The sequence below is a fragment of the Dromiciops gliroides genome, chromosome 3 (genome assembly GCF_019393635.1).
Source record: "Dromiciops gliroides isolate mDroGli1 chromosome 3, mDroGli1.pri, whole genome shotgun sequence".
Taxonomy (NCBI): Eukaryota; Metazoa; Chordata; class Mammalia; order Microbiotheria; family Microbiotheriidae; genus Dromiciops; species Dromiciops gliroides.
In genome coordinates, this window is record NC_057863.1 from 53,941,723 (window position 1) to 53,964,685 (window position 22,963).

Genomic DNA, 22,963 nt, shown 5'->3' on the forward strand with positions numbered 1-22,963 from the left:
AAACCCAAAAAGTAATTAGCAAATGATCTGGGACAGTACATGATTAAGTGAGAAATGGGTGTCACACAAAATACATGTTAGAGGACTAAGAAGAAGAAAGAAAACACTGGCGTGGTCAGAGAAAATTTCCCAGATGAGATGGGTTTTTAGCTGGTTCCTGAAGGATAGGGAGGATTTTGAAAACATTGAGGAAACCAGGAATTCAGGGGAGAGAGAATGGGGGTATAGAAAGAAAGAGAAGTGAAAGCAGAAAGGACTGCCCTAATTGGAGTGGAGGAATGGCAGGTAGGAAGAGATGAGGTTAAAAAGACAGAATGGGCTCAGATGGGCAGGGCTTCTGAATGCCAGGCAGAGGCTTCAGATTTTTACTCAAGCACTGGAGAGTCATTTGAGTTTTTGATCTGGGGACCGGGGAGTGAGAACAAGCTTTTAATAAAATCAATTTCATGATGGATGGATGAGGGGAAGAGTTCTTAGCCTGGGGCTCATGGATATCAAGGGATCCATGAACTTAGAATTTTTAATATTTCGTAAATATTTTTTCCTTTGCAACCCCATGTATTTTATTTTATGCATTTAAAACCTTATTTTGAGGAGTCCATAGGCTTTACAAGCCTGCCAAAGGGGTCCATGTCACACACAAAAGGTTAAGAACCCCTGGACTAGAGGAAAGAAGGACTGGAGGCAGAGACTAGTTAGGTTATTGCAGTAATCCAGGATTAGCGGGACAAAGGCTTGGCCTAAAATGGTAACAGGATGAATGAAAAGGACAGAATGGAAAGGAGAGCTATTTTGAAGAAAAACACTAGGCTTTGATGGTAGGCTGTAGGTAAATGAAGGAGAGCCAAGAATCTAACAACACACAGTGTTTGCAGCTGAGGCAAAAAAGGAAAATGAATCATAGTTAACATGAATACAAATAGAAAAAAAACAGAGGGGGAAATAGGTTTGGAGAAAAGGATATGAGTTCAATTTTGAGTTTATTTTCCTTGCTAACAGAAAATGAATTTGGAAGGGAACAGAGATGGAAAGTGGAAAGAGATGACCCCTAGAACTCAGAACTCATTTCTAAAGGGAGACATTTTAGGAATTCATTCACACAGAGATGTAATATGAAGATGTGAGGCTGGACCACTTCCTCAAAGGAGAGAGAACAAGGGAAAACCCAAGAGGAGTATATAATAAGAGTTTGTATGTGAGTGGATTACACCAATCCTGTTACTTCATCAGGGTAGGGTATTCCCTGTGCTGAACCCCCCCACTCCTGATGCAGATGGCATTTACCCTGAAATTTATAGTTTTAGAGAGTTTCTTAGGAGCATTGAGGTGCAGTGATTTGCCTGAGTCCTACAGTATGTAGTATCTACTGTTAAGGCTAAAATTCTAGCTAGTCTGTCTAAAATATGTAATGAATGGTCGCCAATAAATTATAAACTCTAGCAAGAGTTAGACTTCTAAGCATGTATTAAGGAGAATAAGAATTTGGTAAAGAGAGAGAGAAAGGCCTACATTCATCTATCTATTAAAGGGAGAGCACATTTCTAGCTCCCTTCTCCACCAGAGTCCTCAGGAAAAAGGTGAGTCAGAGGGCCAGGCTCCCCACTTCTTCCTCCCACCAGCAAATGTCACTTCCTGATGCCAAAGAAAAGACTCCTGGTTTTGCCCTCAAAGACCTTCACTTCATGACGGAGCTTTTCTACAGTAAGTCTCCAGCAGGTGGTGTTATTCCAATCATTACACTACCAAATGTGGAACTTTAACTCAGGCCTTCTCTGGGCCTACCCATAAGGGTAACTTTCTACCCACTATGCTAGGCTGCTTTTTAGCTTATCTTCATCTCTTCCCAAATATTTAAATTCTCTAGATTTAGTTTCCTCATTTATAAAATTAGATGACATCTAAAGTCCCTTATACTTCCAAATTTATAATCCTGTAATTCCCATAAAAGTCCTTTTCTCCACTTTACAGATCACAAAATTTAAGACTCAGACATATTGACAACTATTACTACCCCTACCACCACCACCATTACTACTACTACTACTACCACCACCACTACTACCTCCATCACTACTACCACTACTAATAATAGTGCCACCACCACTACTACAACCACTAATAATAATATCACCACCATCACCACTACCCCTATTACTACTACCCCCATTCCTACCACTACTATTATTGCTGCTGCTTCTACAACTACAATTTAGTTTATGAAGCATTTTAGAGATATTATGTCATCTGATGCCTATATCAACTCTGAGTATAGGTACTATTATCACCCCCATTTTACAGGAAGGGAAACTGAGGCAGGCAAAGATTAGATGACTTATCCAGGGGCACTCAGCTGAAAAGCATCTGAGGATAGATTTGAACTCAGTTCTCCCTAACTCCATATCCAATATAACACCTAGTTGTTTCTCATCATACAACTTGAAAACAATAGAATTGGAAGTCAAGTCTTCTTATTCTCAGTTCCATATTCTTTCTCTCATACCATATTCAAGCATCCTCATAACTGAGCCTTTTGAAATACTCTCAAGAAGGAGATTGTTTAGTAGTTTTTAAGTTGTGTCCAACTTTTTATGACCCAATTTGAAGTTTTCTTGGCAAGGATACTGGAGGGTTTTGCCATTTCCTTCTCCAATTTATTTTGCAGATAAGGAAACTGAGGCAAACAAGGTCAAGTGACTTGCTCAGAATCACACAACTACTCAGTATCTGAGTCCAGATTTGGACCCACAGACATGAGTGTTTCTGACTCCAGACCTGGTACCCTATTCACTGCACTGCCTAGCTGCCCAGGAAGGTGATAGAAGTAGAGAAAAGCAACTAGCCAGCAAGTTAGAGAAGGACTGGAGTATAACCAGGCTATTGTAATTTCTTGGAAGCCATGGGAAGAGAGGTTTTCCTTGAAGGAGCAGAAAGGGTGATACCATCAAATGTGATAGAGTTCAAGGAGAATGTGGACAAAGAAGAAGCAATTGGATTTGATATGGTCATCAGTGACTTTCAAATTCAACAAACATTTAGGAAACAGTTACTTTCTACAAGGGACTCTGCTAAGACCAGGGAAGGAAGACAGCCTGGGACAGTAGGAAAACCCCTGGATTTGGAGGCGAGATGCCAGAGTCAAAGCCTAATTCTGCCACTATTCCCTTTGCCACTATGGACAGCTCAGCCTCTCTGAGACTCATCTTTCATCCTCCATGAATTGATGAGGTTGAGCCAGATGATTTCTTACATCCCTTCCAGCTCCAGTGATCCTAAGCGCAAGAATTGGGGTCAAAGACCAGGAAGGTTTAGAGTGTTTTCCACCATGGCCTCAACCCAAGCCCTTGTATCTGGGCCAAACCTGAGCCATCCTCTGGTGAAGGTCAAAATGGCAGGTTGCCCTTCTGCCTTGTGTGTGTTTGCAGATATTCTAAGCAGGGTCAGTTGATGCCAGCCAGAATTCTTCTTTTGTAGCAAGATGTCTGCCAAGCTCATTCAGGGACCTCAAAGAGATGTATAAACCAGCTTGACTCCAAGTCTTTTATCAGAACAAATGTTGCCACACACACACACACACACACACACACACACACACACACACACACACGCACACGCACACACTGCATGCTTCCAAAGGAGTAAAGATGACTAATTCATAGTCCAGATTACTCCTGAATTTTGTCTTAGCCAAAAAATGAAGATAACCCAAATCATTTCATTTCCACAAATAGTTGTGGGGTTTTTGCCACTAATTCTCAGCTTTCAGTAAAAGTGTTTGTAAAACTATTGTAAAGAAACCCATTCATGTAATTTCCTCATTGCTGTGGATAGGATGCTGAGTCTGGAGTCAGGAAGACTCATCTTCTTGAGTTTAAATCTGACCTCAGACATTTAGTAACTGTGTGACCCTGGGCAAGTCATTATTCTGTTTGCCTTAGTTTCCTCATATGTAAATTGAACCAGAGAATGAAAAGTCAAAACACTCCAGCATCTTTGCCAAGAAAACCCCAAATGGCATCACAAAGAGTTGGACATGACTGACAAATGACTGAATAACAACAACAATTTTTTGGTAAAAAATAACAATGATAGATTAACCTATAGAAATGAAATCATAGACCCATTTAAAAACTGTACCTCACATTCATATTTCATTTTACAGTGAACAAAGTGTTTTCCTTATAATGCTCTTTGAGGTTGGTACTAAAAATATCATTTCCATTTTAGAGTTAAGGGATATGTGGCTCAGAGAGATTTAGTGATTTCCTACAGTCACAAAGATAACCCCAAGATAGGGTTTGAAGTGATGGAAAGAACTTAGGGTCACAGAACACGTTTTTAAGGTCTAGGTCTGATACTTACCACCTTTATGACCTTGGACAAGTCACTGAAGTCACTTAGTCACTCAGCCTCAGTTTCTTCATCTATAAAAGGAGACAGGCTAGATGATTCCTAAGGCCCCTGTATATCAATCACATGCATATATTAAGCACTTTCTTCCTATGCATCAAGCATTGTGCCAGGTACTAGAGATAGAATTACAAAAGAACATTATTCCTGTCCTCCAGGAGTATATGATATATTTCTAGATAAGTGAATACAAACTATGAGCCCCACCCCTCAAAGTATAGAGTGACCAAGCAAGGAAAGGGATGGATAAACAAACTAGGAAGGGACTCTTGAATGAAGTGCCATTGGAGGATGATCTTGAAGTGATCTGAAGACTCCATGAGGCAGACTCAAGGAGGAAGGGCATTCCAAACATGAGATATAACGCAAATACTTAGAAAACTACATTGCAGTAGAATTGTTTTCCTTTGTAATTTTGTATATTATATTTTGGCAATTAAAACATTATTCTAAAAAAACACACACACAAAAAAAACATTATTCTGAGAAAGGATCCACAAGATTCACCAGACTGGATCAGCTAGGTGGCACAGTGGATAAAGCACTAGCCCTGGATTCAGGGGGACCTGAGTTCAAATCCAAACTCAGACACTTGACACTTACTAGCTGTGTGACCCTGGGCAAGTCACTTAACCCCCACTGCCCAGCCAAAAAAAAAAAAAAAGATTCACCAGACTACCCAAAGAGTCCAGGACACAAAAAAGTAGAGAACCTCTACCCTCATGTAAAGTGTCCTTAATCTCACTCTAGCCTTCTATTTCAATATTAATAATTATGATGATAACTAAGATTCATAATGCTTCAAGGTTTATGAAGTGCCTTACATATATAATCTTATTTGATCCTCATAATAACCCTATAGGTAGATACTATTATTAGCCCCATTTTACAGATAAGGAAACAGGTGGAGAGAGGTTAAGTAAGGGACTTGGCCACAGTTACACAACTAGCAGAATTTTTACTTGTCTCCCCAACTCCAGCACTCTTCCTCCTACACAGCTATGACAGACCACCTACCATGGCACAGCTCTCTGAGTATGGAACATCTATAATGTAAACCTTCAGAGATATCATATATACTTAATGATAGGATCATTTCCCATTCATTGGAAGGCTTGGGTCATGTACTCACTTTGTCTCATTAGCAGCCTAGAGACTAGAAATTAAATGTCACCCTGGCCAAAAAAACCCAAACAAACAAACAAACACAAAACACAAAAAACAATCAATGTCAATGACTCCCGAACATAAGGCACTTCATTTGAATTGGGGAAACAAACAAACAAACAAATCCTTCCCATCTTGGTTATTCCAAGAAGACTTTGACAACTTCCCTATTAACTGAGTATTATAATTCCTCTAGACCTCATTTCACTCCCAAAGAAAAAATAATATATTAAATGATCTAAATTAGACCCTCAAGAGGAGTGGCACTTCTCAAGCATTAATGGAGTAGTAACCTAACCATGCTCCTTTGTCCCTCCTGAGATCCATCTTGCCCTAGCCATTTCAATTTAGGGTTGTATTCTTGCCCATGGCTAAACATTCTTCCCCATTTTTGTAAGAGATTTTTTTTCCCCAGAACATTTATTCACATTTATTCTCATCAAAGGCTTGCAAGGGGCCTGCTTTTTACAATTCTTTAAGATCCCCAAGTGAGGTACAGCACACACCAAAGCATTTCTGGATCAATTTCCATGAACAAGCATGTATTTAGTACAGAATATGTTCCAGACACTGTACTTGGCACTGATGATACAAAAACAAAAAAGTAGTTACTATTCTCGAGGAACAAACATTCAACAGATACATAGATCAGTAATACCCTGTTACAATTAAGCTTGGGTTAAACCTGGGGGTGGGGTGGGGCAATATATAATGGCCCTTAAGATCCATTTCTGCCTTAGGAAGTTTATTTTAGGCTAAAAGTTATGGTCTGGGCCTCCACTTAGGAAAATTCTTAATGTCTAGACAGAGTTTGGATTCTCTGCGTAACTGAATATTTATATTTCTCTCTAGTTAACCCAGACTGGCCTCTTTGTGGTTGAAGCAAAATTCAGTTTACTCGAAACTTTTGAGTATCAAAATAGCAGCTTATATTATGGTTTCTATGAATAGAAAGGTATCAGAAGAAAGAGCCAGACATTCTTAGGGACTTCCCTAGCCCTGTTCTGCTCCAAGATACCTCTATATCCAATGGCCTTCCTTGATATTTCCTTTCTCTTCCAGAAGACCAGAATGGCATGCTTGCTACAACTTCTTAAATGAATGTAATTCTAACTAGTTTGATCATTTGTGGACATGCCCTGAGGACTGGCCAAATTTTCTAGGCCTACCCAAGCATGATTTTTATGCAATATCATTACAGTTAGAAGAAATTTTCCACTTTTAGCTTAAGGCCTACAGATTGATTAAGTGGGCATCATATCACTTAGTGCATGTGAGGTAGGGTTAAGGAAATCATCCCATCCTTATATTAATGGAGGAGGGGGGGCATGGAAAACTATTACCGAGGGATCCAGAAAGGGCTCAGGTAGAAAATAGTGTTTGAGCTGAGCTTTGAACGAAACTAGGGATTCTAAGAAACAGAAATCAGGAGGGAGTGCATTCCAGGCATCAGGGATAGTCTGGACAAAGCCACAAAGATAGGAGATGTAATTCCAAATGTGAAGAACTGCAAGAAAGCCAACTTGGGTAGACTGAAGAGTATGTGAAAGAGAGTGCTGTATAGTACAGCTAGGTCTGATTAATAAGAATAATGAATCCTGTGAAGTGGGTGCATGTACTCAAATTATCATTAATTCAAAATTATGATTATGTAAAATATGGTAATTTGTTCGAGACCAGTGGAAATATGCAGCAGAAGTTCAAAAAATGCAATTATTTCATGGGATTCATTATCCACAATAATTGGAACCTGGTTTTATGACCAGAAAGGAAGATTGTAAACAAGCTGGGAAAGATTTTAAATGCCAGAAGTGTTTATATTTGATTTAATAAGGAACCACTGGAATTTACTTGGACTTCATAGTGGAGAGAAACTATATGAATATAATGACTGAGAAAGACTTTGGTTGCTCTCTTGATCCAACATGCTGCTAATTGATTTTGAGCCAAAAGGGAGCTTAGGTATCATGTAATCCAACTGCCTTATTTTACAGATAGGGAAACTGAGGTCATGCCCCAGGGTAGCAAATAACAGATGTGGAAACCTAATTCAGGTCCTCTGCTTTGATCTCTGATGCTTATACGCTCTTACACAATGTCTCTCTGGAGTCCTGGGTCAGATGTGTCTGTAAGGTCAATTAGCTGTTGTTTTCCTTAATAAATCTTTATCACTTGACCAAATTCACAAAGCTGTGTGAGTTCCCCATGCTGGAAACAGGGCTGTTTTTCCTTCTCTCTTGGAGCGCCTTCTTGTCTGCAGAAGCTGCGGGTCTGACAGGTTAGTGCCTCGTTTGGCAGAGCCAGGTGGGTGTGGGGTCAGGAACTTGTGTGTATCTTTCCATGATGGAGCTGAAGGTGAAATGGAGTTTTCCTTAAGGGGGGGTGAGTTGGAAGAGCCTTCTGCTGGGTGCCCTGGGAAACAACAACAACAACAAAAATCATAATATATCCATTCTCTATAAGACAGTTTAACAGAAAGTTTCCAGAATGCTATTTCTCCTACTTTCATTACTGGTCACTGGAGATGTTGAAATCTAAAAATGATCAATTTAGAGAGATGATTGATGACTTTACAAATGAAAGTCTCCACTCAGGGTTTTCATGATAAGCATAGTTTTCCTTCATCAGCTCGATAGAGGACACTGGCTTTCCTTTTACTGTCAAAAAGTAATGACGTGTCATCATCATTTTTTCTCCTTTTTTAACTACAATTTTTGAAGTGGCAACCCAATAGCATGGAACAATTTAACTCTATTATATTCCTACCAACTTTTTATTAAATGCCCACTGTGTGCAGTATATCATGCATGGTACTATACTATTAAACCATCCAATTGCACCAATATCTGACACGCAATAATTAAGAAAGGTGGCTCAGTGGATAGAGTGTTGGGCTTAGAATCAGAAAGAACTTAGTTCAAATCTGGCCTCAGACATTTACTAGCTGTGTGTCCCCGGGTAAGTCAGCTAACCTTTGTTTGCCTTAATCTACTGGAGAAGGAAATGGCAAACCACTCCAAGTATCATATTTTATTTTATTATTTTCCAGTTACATATTACATATAAGGATAGTTTTCAACATTTGTTTTCATTGGATTTTGAGTTCCAAATTTTTCTTTTCTCCCCCCCCTTCCTTCCCTCCTCCCCAAGATGGAAAGCAGTCTGATATGGGATGTATATGCACAATCACATCAAACATATTTCTACATTAGTCATCTTGTGAAAGAAGAATCAGAGCACAAAGGAAAAACCTCAAACAAGAAGGAAAAAAAAAGCCAGTCCAAAAGTAGAAACAGTATGATTCAATCTTCATTCATAATTCACAGTTCTTTTTTCTGGATATTGAGAACATTTTCTATCACGAGGTCTTTGAAACTGTTTTGGATTGTTGCACTACTGAGAAGAGCCAAGTCTATCCCCATTGTTCATCACACAATGTTGCTATTACTGTGTACAATGTTCTCCTGGTTCTGCTCCTCACAGTCAGCATCAGTTCATGTAAGTCCTTTCAGGTTTCTCTGAATTCCTCCTGCTCATTGTTTCTTATAGCACAATAGAATTCCATTACATTCATATACCACAACTTGTTTAGCCATTCCCCTATTGATGGACATTCCCTCGATTTCCAATTCTTTGCCACCACAAAGAGAGCTGCTATAAATATTTTTGTTCATGTGGGTCCTTTTCCCTTTTCTATGGTCTCTTTGGGATACAGACCTAGCGGTGGTACCACTGGGTCAAAGGGTACAAACAGTCCCATAGCCCTTTAGGCATAGTTCCAAATTGCTCTCCATAATGGTTGGATCAGTTCACAGCTCCACCAACAATGCATTAGTGTTCCAATTTTTCCACAGCTTCTCCAACATTTATTATTTTCTTTTTTTGTCATATTAGCAAATCTGATAGGTGTGAGGTGGTACCTCAGAGTTGTTTTAATTTGCATTTCTATGATCAATAGTGATTTAGAACATTTTTTCATATGGCAATAGATAGCTTTGACCTCTTCATGAGAAAACTGCCTGTTCATATCCATTTCTCAATTGGGGAATGACTTGGATTCTTATAAATTTGATTTAGTTCCTGATATATTTTAGAAATGAGGCCTTTATCAAAAATGCTGGCTGTTTTTGGATGCATTGCTTCTGTTTGTTCAAAAGCTTTTAAATTTAATGTAATGTAAGTCTTCCATCTTGCTTTTCATAATATTCTCTTGTTCAGACATAAATTGTTTTCCTCTCCATAGATCTGAGAGATAAACTATTCCTTCCTCTCCTAATTTATCTATGGTAGCACCCTTTATGTCTAAATCTTGAACCCATTTTGACTTTATTTTTGTATAAGGTGTAAGAAGTTGGTCTATTCCTAGTTTCTGCCATACAATCTTCCAGTTTTCCCAGCAGTTTTTGTCAAATACTGAGTTCATATCCCAGAAGTGGGAGTCTTTGGGTTTATCAAACAACAGATTACTCTAGTCATTTACTACTGTGTCTCCTGTGCCTAACCTATTCCATTGATCCATCACTCTATTTCTTAGCCACTACCACATAGTTTTGATGACTGCCGCTTTATAGTATAGCTTCAAATTTGGTATGGGAGCCCACATTCCTGTGCATTTTAAAAATTAATTCCCTTGATATTCTTGACTTTTGTTTTTCCAGATGAGTTTTTAAATTATTTTTCTAGCTCTGTAAAATAATTTTTGGTAGTCTGACTGGTATGGCACTGAATAGGTAAATTAATTTAGGTAGAATTGTCATTTTTATTATATTAGCTCGGCCTATCCATGAGCAATTTATATTTTCCCAATTACATAGATCTGATACTGCAAGTAACTCTGCCAAGAATGATTTAGAAGGGGGTAGTACCTATTGAGATCCTAAAATACTTTGCATATCTGTCTCCTCACTAGAAGTACTTGGGGGTTTTCAAAAGGTTGAGGCATCCCAAAATAGTCATACTGTCCAACCTATATCCCAAATGGGGCTTCCTATTCTCTTAGAAAATTTATTGTGTACCTGTTTGGGGCTTCTTTTTCATGATCCTGAATGACTCAAAAAAGTCTAGGACTAATGGCAGGGGGGATACAACCATGGATGGAGTGCTAACTAGTCAAGAGACCCATGTCTTTAAGTTGTCTCTGACCACAAACTTCCAGAATGGTTATAAGTGATGTCTTAAGAGATATGTAGCTTGACACACTATCAATTTGCCATATTTTGTTTCTCTCAATAAGAACTCTCTAGTTCCCATGGATAGTATATATCATAACACATGATATGGTTGCATTCTTTGCATTTATATCCCTCTATCCAGCACAGGGTCTGGCACATAGTAGGTACTTTTAAAATTTTTGATTGATATAAAAACCCCCCACCATGATAGCAAAGGTATTATTATACTCATTTTGAAAATGAGAGAATTGAAGCAAAAAGAGAGCAAGTGGTCTCACAGCTACTTAGTTTCAGGGCAGGATTTGAGCCTAGTTCTTCCTCACTCCAAGTTTATTCCTCTATCCACAATACCATATTGCCTCTCTTGTGACAAGATAAATATCCTCTAGAGATCTGTGTCTAAGAATTCCTTCAGGACCTGGGTTTTTGGACCTATTGATCAGAATTAAGATAAGCTGGAATTGAAATTTATATTAGCAACTTTTATCTTTCCAATGAAATTGAGGATGTGTAGACCTTAACATCTGACTTGCCTTCATGCCTTTCAGACTCCTGAGCTCTGTTATAGGACCTACTGATGTACCCTGAGAAGTCCTAGGGCTGTCACCAACCTTTTTAATTCACCCTTAAGACTTCTGGGCATTGGGGCAGCTAGATGGCACAGTGGATAGAGCACTGGCCCTGGAGTCAGGAGTACCTGAGTTCAAATCCGGCCTCATACACTTAACACTTACTAGCTGTGTGACCCTGGGCAAGTCACTTAACCCCAATTGCCTCACTAAAAAAAAAAAAAAAGACTTCTGGGCATTTCCATTCACCTAGAAACTGGACTCCCCATTTATGTGTTATCTCCCCCAATTATAATATGAACTTCTTGAAATCAAGAATTGTCTCACTTTTCCTGTTGATTTTTTTCTTTTCTTTCTTTCTTTTTTCTTTTTGTTTTGTTTTTAATTTTTTCTTTCTTTTTTCTTTCTCTTTCCTTCTTTCTTTCTTTCTTTCTTTCTTTCTTTCTCTCTTTCTTTCTTTCTTTCTTTCTTTCTTTCTTTCTTTCTTTCTTTCTTTCTTTCTTTCTTTCTTTCTTTCTTTCTTTCTTTCTTTCTTTCGGTGGTGGAGGCAATTGGGGTTACATGACTTGTCCAAGATCACACAGCTAGTATGTGTCTGAGGTCAGATTTTAACTCAGGTCCTACTGACTCCAGGGCCAGTGCTCTATCCACTGTTACACCTTGCTGCACTTCTTATTGGTATTCTAAATGCTTAGCACAGTGCTTAATACATAGTAAGGACTTAATAAATGCTTTGTATTTATGCATACAAAGTTGATTACAGAATCATGCTCAGTGTAGAAAGTATCATCATTATATACTAGTGAAATGCTATTAGTAATTAAGGGATATTTAACTACTGTGTGATTCAAAGTCTTGACACATCGAATGTACTCATTTGAACAGAAAATCATCTTCTGGCCATTCCAACTGATCTGTGGGTCATGCAGGGTCATCTATCACAATTCCAATAGCATGGAGTTGTAAACTGATTCAAACATTCTGTAGAGCAATTTGGAATCATGCCCAAAGGGCTATAAAACCAGCATACTCTTTGACCTAACAATACCACTACTAGGTCTGTATCCAAAAAGAGATAAAAAAGGAAAAGGACCTATTTGTACAAAAATATTTATAGCAGCTCTTTTTTTGGTGTCAAAGAATTGGAAATTGAGGGGATGCTCATCAATTGGGGAATGGCTGGACAAATTATAGTACATGATTATGATGGAATACTATTGTACTAAAAGAAATGATGAGCAGCATGCTCTCAGAAAAACCTAGAAAGACTTACATGAGCTAATGCAAAGTTAAATGTTCTGTGTACAAAGTAACAGCAATATTGTAGGATGATTAGCTGTGAATGACTTAGCTATTCTCAGCAATACAAAGATCCAAGACAACTCTGAAGGACTTATGATAAAAGATGTTATCCATCCCCAGAGAAAGAACTGATGATGTCTGAATACAAATTGAAGCATATTTCTTTTTTATGTTTGTTATTTTTCTTGAGGTCTTTTTGTCTGTTTTCTTTCACATGACTAATATGGAAATGTTCTGCATGACTACACACACATAACCTATATCATTACTTGACTTCTCAAAGAGGATGGAGGAGAGGGAGAAAGGGAGAGAATTTAAAACTGAAAGTTTTAAAAATGGATGTTAAAAATAATTTTACATGTAATTGGCAGAAAATACTAAATAGAGGTAAAAAAAACAATTCCAACACCATTCACAAATGGGGGTATATAAGTAATAAGGCCAAGGTATTAGGTATTTTTATAGCTATCTTTTGTCTCTAGTGGGTCCATCTACTGAGTAGCTAGACCTAAGTAGAGGAAGCAACTTAATAATTTTGAATGTATAAGGGTTCCATAGCTTTTGATTGCTAGAGTCACACAACCTCTAATTACAGAATTGCTTAAGAGACTAGGAAAGGGTGTTTTCAAGGATGTGGCTACCAATGAATGACCTTATGACATAAAGTCATCATCACCCAAATTCCTTGACATTTGCTTTAAGACCTTGGTCAGCTCCCAGTGCAGCCCAATGACACATGTGCCTAGAGATACATAGAACACGGGGAAATATAAAAAATGCATATAAACCCAGAAAATCAATCAATAAACACCAAGACATCCCCCACCTTGAGGTGAGCTGATCTGACTTGAAGGTCTCACTGGACTCCCCCTCTCCCTCTCACATGCTCAAGCTATAAAGCACAATACAATAACCAATCTAAACCCTATCCCAGAGGCCCGAGATTTCTCTGCTGGTGTCGCCAGCCTCAGAGAAGGGAAGGAACAGGTATCCTTTTCATATATACTGGTCACATTTGCTTCCTGTTCCTATAATACAATAGCCCTTCTTCTATGGAAGACATGTATAGTTCAACTGAGCACCCTCTACTTTAGGGCTAATGCTAGTTTTAAAAAATGCCATCAGCCCCCTGGTGCACCAATGCCAACAGGACTAGACAATCAGGGAATTTGAACTTCACTGGCAAGAACAGACACTCAGGCAGCTCAACCCCCGGTGAGAAGAGGAGAAATAAACTGTATCTATTAAAAATGTTTTTAAATTTTTATGGATCAGTGTTATTTCTAGGTAATTGTGGGCCACAGTTCTGTCTGTGATAATGGACTGGTTCTAATATAGTTTATTCATAGGATTTTCAAGGATAGCATGAGGCCTATATTGTTAGTTTATGAGCTTTGGACTTAGCATCTGGAAGTCTTGAGTTCCAATATAGCCTTGGACACTTACTAGTTGGATGACCTTGGGCAAGTCACCTAACCGCTTTCGGCCTCAATTTACTCATCTATAAATGGGAATAATAAAAGTACCTACCAAACAGGATTAAGTTCAATAAGATATAAAACAGTTTTTGAAAACTTTAATTCACCATATAAATGTTAACTATTAGCAGTGGCAGTAGCCTATGGCGTGTATTTCTGTCTACCTTTTTCCTAAAAGGGGAAGGAATGGAAGGGAATAAGCACTTCTATTTCATTTACTGTGTGCCAGGCACTATGCTAAGTGTTTTGGGGGGGGGGGGTTGTTTGTTTTTGTTTTTTACAGTTATTTCATTTGATCCTCACAACAACCCTAGGAGGAGAGGTGTTCATTTGACAGTTAAGGAAACTGATGCACACAGAGGTTAAGTGACTTGCCCAGGGTCACAAACCTAGTGTCAAAGGTCAGGTTTTAACTCAGATCTTCCTGAGCCAAGACACAATGCCTTATTCCCTGTGCAGCTAGCTGACTCTTGATAGTTAAATGAATACCCTGGAGTCCATTAGGGAAACAAGATTGTTTTTACGTATTTTTGAAATCCCCTGTTTGGATGGAACAGCTAGCTACTTCCCCAACCAACCAGCAGTACCCTCCTTCCAGGTGCATTCTCCAGAGGCAGCCAAGTCAAATCACCTATCAGCATGATTGCAGCTGATGGCACGTGTCACTTTCCACTTGGAGAGAAGGCAAGCACTTTTACTTGCATAGCATTCTGCCAACACAGTCCTGTTGTATCAGATCTGGGCTTCGTTGCTTTTTTCATGGTGTCTTTAGCACCCCCTCCCTCCCCCCCTTATAGTAACTGGGTATAGTATGTATGTATGTGTGTAGATAGATGAACGGACAGACAGACATTTCTAACATGCTGCTTACCATGTGTCAGGCACTATACTAAGTGTTTTATAATTATTCTCTCATTTGACTTTCACAACCATAGGGCACATGAACTATTATCATCCTCATTTTATAGATGAGGAAACTGATACAAACAGAGGTTAAGTGACTTGCCCAGGGCCACACAGCTAGTATGTATCTGAGTCAGCACTTGAATGCAAGTCTTCCTGATTATAAGGCCATCCCTTTATCCATTGCACCATTTTGCTTTAGCAATAACAGTCTATATATAGAATAGTTTTCTCAGGATCTTTTTTCCCCTGAATTTGTTTTTACACACCATCTGATTTTTACTGTTTATACCATTATAGCATGGATATGTGATTTCAAGAGGCCTCATCCCAGACTCTGATAAAGCCTTAAATAGCCCATGACTTATGGAGTCATCATTTAGACAGATTACCATAGATGGTCGGTTGATGTGCCATAGGGCTGTGCCCAGCAGGAAGAAGGTAATACAGGCAGGTTTCCCCTACTTTTGCTCAAGTTCCCCATCTCAGATCCCAATCAGTGGGTCCAACAGGAGCAGGAACTATAGGAAGCCCTTCATATCCCCATCCCTGTGGAAGGTGACCTAGAGTATCCACTCTACTTGAAACCTTTGGCCCACTCCTTCCTCCCCATCATCAGGTCAATCTTCCACCATCACTTCCCCTTGCTAGAAGGACATGGCTCCTCACACCACTTAGATGATCAAGGAGTCACCGGCTGTAGGATAGAGAATTAATGGGTCTTATCATCCTCCTTGCCACTACATGTGCTGGATGCCTGGGAATTAGCATCCCCTGCCACTAGCCCTACCAGACTTCCAGACATTGCTATCTGTCCTACCAATGCACCGTAAGAATCCCTGAACTTTACCATTCACTCTGAAGATGTGCCATTTGGGCCACCAGGCCTTTCCATCTACCCTCAAACTGAACTCTCCAACATGCAAAATCACTACTTCTTGAGACAAGGTATAATCCTGTTTTCCTGTTTGTATTCTCATCCCTTAGCAAAATGCTTGCCACAGTAAATGCTTTCTTGCTTTTTCTTCCTTCCTTCCTTCCTTCCTTCCTTCCTTCCTTCCTTCCTTCCTTCCTTCCTTCCTTCCTTCCTTCCTTCCTTCCTTCCTTCCTTCCTTCCTTCCTTCCTTCCTTTCTCTTTCTTTTTTCCTTCCTTCCTTCTCTCCTTCCTTTTCTCTTCTTTCTTTTTCTTCCTTTCTTCCTTTTCTTTCTTTTTCCTCTTTCTTCCTTCCTTTTCTCTTCCTTTTTTCTTTCTCCCTTTATTCCTTCATTCCTATCTTCTTGTTTCTCTTCCTTCTTTTTTCTTTTTTCTTTTTCTTCCTTTTCTCTTCCTTTTTCTTTCTCCCTTTCTCCTTTCCTTCTCTCTCTCTCTCTTTTTCAAAATCAAGAATCTCAACGGCTTTCAGATACAGATGATTCCTATTATTATTATTCGTTTTGTTTTGTTTTGGTTTTGGTGAGGCAATTGGGGTTAAGTGACTTGCCCAGGGTCACACAGCTAGTGTGTTAAGTTCTTGAGGTTGGATTTGAACTCAGGTCCTCCTGAATCCAGAGCCAGTGCTCTATCCACTGTGCCACCTAGCTGCCTCCTCCTATTATTATTATTATTACTACCCAAACTTTCCTATTCTGTCACAGTCCTTCCTTGTACAAAAGTAACTTCATTGTGAAAGGTAAAGCACCCTTAGCATTTCCAGATATGCTTTCAGCTATAGCATTAAAATTAGAATCTTGCTCAGTCTCATATTCTCTCCAGGCAGTAAATAACCTCTTTTGGGTCATCACAGCCCCACATCCAGCAGTAGCTTCTGTAACTAACACATCTGCATAAAAGGAGTTCATGGGTTGACTAGGAATTTCATGCATTCCACTTCTTTTGCTTGGCAGTATTGATGTCTCCAAGGTTTCTTTGGAATTAACTTGTCCTGAATAGCTTTACCCACTTCTGAACACTGCTGCTTCTTGCCCCAGGTCATCCCCTCCCCCAGCACATTTCAATTGTTTACAGTTTTATTTCTGATGAGCAAAGCTGTTCATAAGTCTTCATATTTCTCCATGCTATTTTTCAGTTTTCAAACTACTGATCAATAAGGGTTTCTTGACTGTAGATGTATAACATATTGAATTGCTTGAGTTCTTAAGGGGGGATAGAGAGGAAGGAAGAGAATTTGAACCACAAAGTTTTAAAAATTGATGTTACAATTTGTTTTTACATGTAAGGTGGGGAAAATCCAAAAGGAAGGAAGGAAGGAAGAAAGGAAGGAAGGAAGGAAGGAAGGAAGGAAGGAAGGAAGGAAGGAAGGAAGGAAGGAAGGAAGGAAGGAAGGAAATACAAAAAATAATAAGGGTTTCTCAGGCAACATGGTATTGTAGAAAGAGAACCCCAAGTCCTGGTTTAGCCACCTAGGGGGGTGCTGGTAAATATTTAATAACTGGCTTTCCAAATATCTGTTTGTCTGTTGCTTATCTACCTTTATCTGTCTGTATATATACACATACATATATATGGGTATATACAGACAGCATGCTTTAGAATGTAATCCACATCATAAGCATTTTCTCCACCCCTTTAAGTCTAGACAACCAACAAACAATAAACCAAGCCCTGATTTGTAGCTTGCTGATATCTAAAGTGGGAAATGCTCACACTGAAAATTTAACAATTGGTTCTCCAATGGGTTCAAGCTAGCTCTCGCTCACTTCTGTTGCCCCCTATTCCCGGTGTCACCCAAGCTTGGAACATCTCTGGACTTATATTTCTTCAACCACCCCACCACCAACTGGAACAGAAGGACTGGGATGGTGGCCCTCAAGGTCCATTCAAGCTCCAAAATAATGATGCTAAAACCCACCTTTAATCAATCGGCCAATTGACAAGTAGGCTAACTATGTGCCTGGATCAATGCTCAAGGAGCTTATATAATATCAGTGAAGTGTTTCCAATCAAGGCAGTGTCCAGTCACAGCCACCGAGAGAAAGCTGGCTTTCTCTTCCTCATAGCGAGGGGAGGCACTGAGAGAGTAGAATGAGATTTGTGATTTTGGATGAGGCCAATGTAGAAATTTATTTTGTTCCAACATGCAAGTTTGCTGCAGGGATTTTGTTTTTATTCTTTACCCCAATGGGAAAGAGAAAATAAATGTTTGTTTTGGGGGGGAGGAGTTCAACACAAAAACAACGCAAAAAAGTATTCATCCAGTTTAATGAGGGACACACATGTGCCCATCATACTAATTATTCAGATATTGCTTTTGCTCTCTCACCTTAGATCTATAGCATTTGGTGAAATAGTTATTTGTCACAAAATTCTTAAGGGTGGCATTCATATAGTTCTATAAAGGTGGCAAAACAACTTTACAAATATTATCTTGTTATATGCTGACAACAGGCCTGGGAGATAGATGCTATTATTATCCCCAGTTTATGGATGGGAAAATTGAGGCAAATAGAGGTTTCCCCAGGTCAACAGCTACTAAGTTTCCAAGGTTAGGTGTGAACTCAAGTCTTCCACCTAGCTGCCTATATATAGCCAAAAAATAAGGTGAACTCATAGTTGGGAGACCTGAGTTCATACCTCTGCTTCTCTGCTTGCTCCCTGTGTGAGTGAATATGTACTGACATTTTTCTGAGCCCCGTTTTCCTCATCTGTAAAATGAAGGGTTTGTACTCAATAGACCCCAGCTAAACTACAGTGGTTTTCTTAGACTAGTATAGCAACCTATTAAAATAATTATTTCCAAAGCCTTACAAATACAAAGGACTTAAATTCTAATGATGAAAACTCAAGACACCAAAACAGGTGGTGTGTAGAATACCCATCCATTACATCACACCACTATCTATTATTTAAGTATGGTACCAGGAAAAAAAGTATCAAAGAACCTGGGTTTGAATTGGACGGAGAACAGGGCCCCATTGCATTCCACCAGCAACTTTTCTCTAGATCTGCATCAATATATTAATTACTGCATAAATCAACCAGCATTAAACAGATCTAATGGTATTGTGATATGAGTTCCATCTGTCCATCTTGCCTCTAAGGTTATCGAGAGAGATTTTGTCAAATGTGATCAAATGGGACTTTGGAGTTGGAAAAGACCTTGCAAATCATCGAGTCTGAAACTTTTGCTTTACAGATAAGAAAACTAAGGCTTAAAGTTTTAAGTGACCTTCCCAAGTCATTTAAGTAAGAAATGACAGAATGGGGATTTAAAGCCAAGTCTTCTAACTTACAAGTCAATGCTCTTGCTAACATAATGTCTATGACATTTCTTCTGGTCAAGGAACTACTTTCCCCTACCCCACTCCCAAAAAAGAGAACAGGCCAGCCTTCCCCATCTTCTAGCTCACAGAGAGTGGTATGCTGGTAAAGTTTTAACAACTGGCTCTTTGGGGGGCAAGAGAGAATATATGCACAACATTATTTTTAATTTTCAATATTAACATTTTCTCCATCACTTTCTTAAGCCTAGACAATCATTTTTATTGTTGTTGTTGTTGTTGTTGTTTGTCCTTTGTTCCCCTAAAGGACCATGACATTGGGAAGGTGATGTCATGACTTGTACTGAATTGGATTTAAGTGAGGAAGGGCTGTGCAAAGTCATCAGCCTCACTCTCTCCTCCAGAGCCATCTGTATCCAGTGGCAAGATATACTTCAGGATGACTGGAGATGGTCCTGGATGTTTAAGGTAGTTGGGGTTAAGTGCCTTGCCCAGGGTCACACAACTAGTAAGTGTCTAAGGTGAGATTTGAACTTGGGTCCTCCCATTTCAGGGCCAGTGCTCTGTGCCCTGTCCACTGTGCCACCTGACTGCCCCTATACAATCAACAAAACAACAACAAAAAGCAAGCCCTGATTTGTAGCTTTTTCCAGTTTCTGAGGAATGAATGCTTGCTTACACAGAAATTTTAATAATCACCTCTCTTTAGACAGTTCCAGCAGTCTCCATCCAGCATATCCACATCCATAGTGATCACAATGCTAGACTACTCCTTTAGCAATTTCTTCTATAATTTAACTAGAAAAAGAGACACTGGAATAAAAACACTGATTCTAAGGGTCTGAGGAACTGGGTTTAACTGCTTCTGATGCTTATCGAGGTAACTTTAGGTAATCAGTTTGGGATAACATTGGGAATCAGTTTCTTCATATACAAATTGAAGAGGGTGGGCTAGATGGCCCCTTACATCCCTTGTCTATGACTTCTCTTTCTCTCAAACCCACTGATCTATAGTTTGAAGTCCCAACACTCTTCTCCTTTTAAAAAATAATTGGAAGATTTGCTCTTCTCCCCCACTCACCATCATTTCTCAAAAATCATCCAATGCAGTTTTAGTAATCCCATTGGCCAGTTTTTTACTTAGAGATGACATTTCCCAAGCCATTGAATTCATTCAGGGAAGTTGAGATCCTATTTAAATTCCCCACCCCCTACCCATCTTAGGTTTTGATACACTATTCACTTTCTTTCATATTTCTTGTATAAGTCATGTTGTGAAAGAAGAATCAGAACAAAGGGGAAAAAGAAAAAAAAAAGTAGAAGCAGTAGGGTTCAATCTACATCTAGATTCCACAGTACTTTTTTTCTGGATGTGGAGAGCATTTTCCATCACCTTGGGCCATTGTATTGCTGAGAAGAGTTAAGTCTCTCACAGTTGATCATCACAAAATGTTGTTGATACTCTGTACAATGTTCTCCTGGTTCTGCTCATCTCACTCAGCATCAGTTCATGTAAGTCTTTCCAGGTTTCTCTGAAATCTGCCTGCTCATTGTTTCTTACATCGCAATAGTATTCCATTACATTCATATACCACAACTTATTTAGCCATTCCCCGACTGATGGACATCCCCATAATTTCCAATTCTTTGCCATCACAAAAAGAACAGCTATAAATATTTTTGTACATGTGGGTCCTTTTCCATTTTTATGATCTCTTTAGTATAAAGACCTAATAGTGGTATTACAGGGTCAAAGGATATATACAACTTCCCTTATTAATTTCAAATTAACCCAAATGCATCTGGGATCTCATCAGTAAGTATATTCCTTCTAATGATATGTGCCATCTATGCCAGTTCTTTCTGGGAGATTTTTATCCATGCCCTCCCATAATTTTGCCACAGATGGTCCACCCTTTGCCCTAAGTGCCTTCCTCTTTTTCTTGGATTATTGTGAGGGTACCAGTGGAGCATGTGGGTTGTCTCTTTTTCATATCCTTCTAAAATCCAGGTTGTTAATTAATTGAAATAGGACTTATTTGATGAGCATCCTATACAGACATATAAATCTCTTTGGATCCCTCCTTTTATCCTCATCCAAAGAAATGATGAGGAACCAAAGGAATACATTTTACCCTCTGACTTTTATTACATTTGGTTTATGTTTATCTACGTATAGACAAGCTAGAGAAAAAAATATATTATGTTATTAGATCACTTCCAACTGTGAAGCTTCATGGAGGACATGGATTTTGTTCCAGGCCTTGGAGAATGAGCACAATATTAATAAGCAGAGATGAGGAGAGAGTATTCCAATCTTTGGGAATAACTTGAATGAATAGAAGATGTCAAGAGAATGAACAGTGTGTGTGAAGGAACCACAAGTAGTCCTTCAGACTTAAAAAGAGCTTGATATATAAAAGGGAGGAAAGAATATAACACAAGACTGGAGATGGAGACTGGGGCCAGATTCTCAGCAAGTTATTTCCATTGACTTCAGCTTTTTCCAATGGTAATACATAAGAGCATACTGTGGTATTTAGGGAAATAAAGGCCAAATGACTAGACTTTGATGAACCAGGCCATGAAAATGCTTTATGTCTGTCTATAACTCCAAGAAGTATTTCATTCTGGTATTAGCTACTATGTAGTCAAGAGTGGTACCGGGGAACTCTAGCATCCCCATACAAATTATGACTACAGAATAAGGACAGCATCTTGTCCCCCTGTTCAAAACTACACTTAACACGTTGTGAATTAATAGAACTAACAATTGTAATTCTAATAGATACTTGACCTTCTAGAAAGGAAGTTAAAAAAGGAATATAAAAACTTATTTGAATTTTTTAGGCTACAGTTGTATGCTTTTATAGCAGAAACTGCTCAAGAATTATTCATTTTGTGAATATTATCTTTCTAATGCTTGCTCATATCTGTAAGTCCTTGTTTTATTAACCATATAAACCAAGGTTTTAAATGTTATGATCTTCGAGAGCAATTGGAATTGTGAGTTCATTCTGCATCCTGTTATTTTTTTTTCCTTTCCTGCTCCATATCTCATAATGGTATACCACCCAGATGTTCTGTGACATGCTAGAAATTGGGGGTAAGGGGGAGGAGAATGTCAGTGTGTCCCTTGAGAGCAGAAAAACCAGGTTCCTCCTCAATATCAGTCCATGACTTCATCCCAAGAAATAAGATTCATGCCACAATAGGGTGCCCATCGCTGGCAATTTGTGTTATCTCTCACCACCAACACCCTCTTCTTGCTTTTCTAGCCAGGGTCCCAGGAAATACCAAGAAACTTGAATGTCTCATTACAGTTCCTGCCCTTATAGAATTTACAGTGGAATTAGGGTGGGAAAACTATTTGAGAACAATTAAATATTGAGTTTGATAGTACTGGCAACAGGGGACACAAAAGTACAAATAAAGGAGAAATTAGTGTGAAATGAAAGGCCTGGAAAAGACTTCCTGATGGAGGTGGGACTCTACTGGGTTTTGAAGGTTAAGGAGGATCTGGGCAAGTCATTCAAGATAAGACAACAAAGTGAAAAATGTTGTGAAAGTGAGAATGATCATGATTGTCTAAAGCAGACTGTATCCTCAGAGACACGCAACTAATTGACTGAAAGATGGAGAGAATATAAAATGCTAGGTGTTTGCTGTTTGTAGATGAGATGACTGATCCTTTAGAATCTATCCGTGGGGGAAGCTAGGTGGAGCAGTGGATAAAGCACCAGCCCTG

The 22,963-nt window shown here is 39.0% G+C and overlaps 1 protein-coding gene across 1 annotated transcript in view; it reads left to right on the forward strand.

The window, feature by feature from the left end:
* SLC9A9 (solute carrier family 9 member A9) overlaps positions 1-22,963 on the forward strand; it is a 733,387-nt gene that overhangs the window by 325,570 nt on the left and 384,854 nt on the right. The window contains 1 exon segment of the mRNA XM_043990722.1: positions 7,747-7,852. Within this exon segment, the coding sequence (XP_043846657.1) occupies positions 7,747-7,852 (106 nt within the window).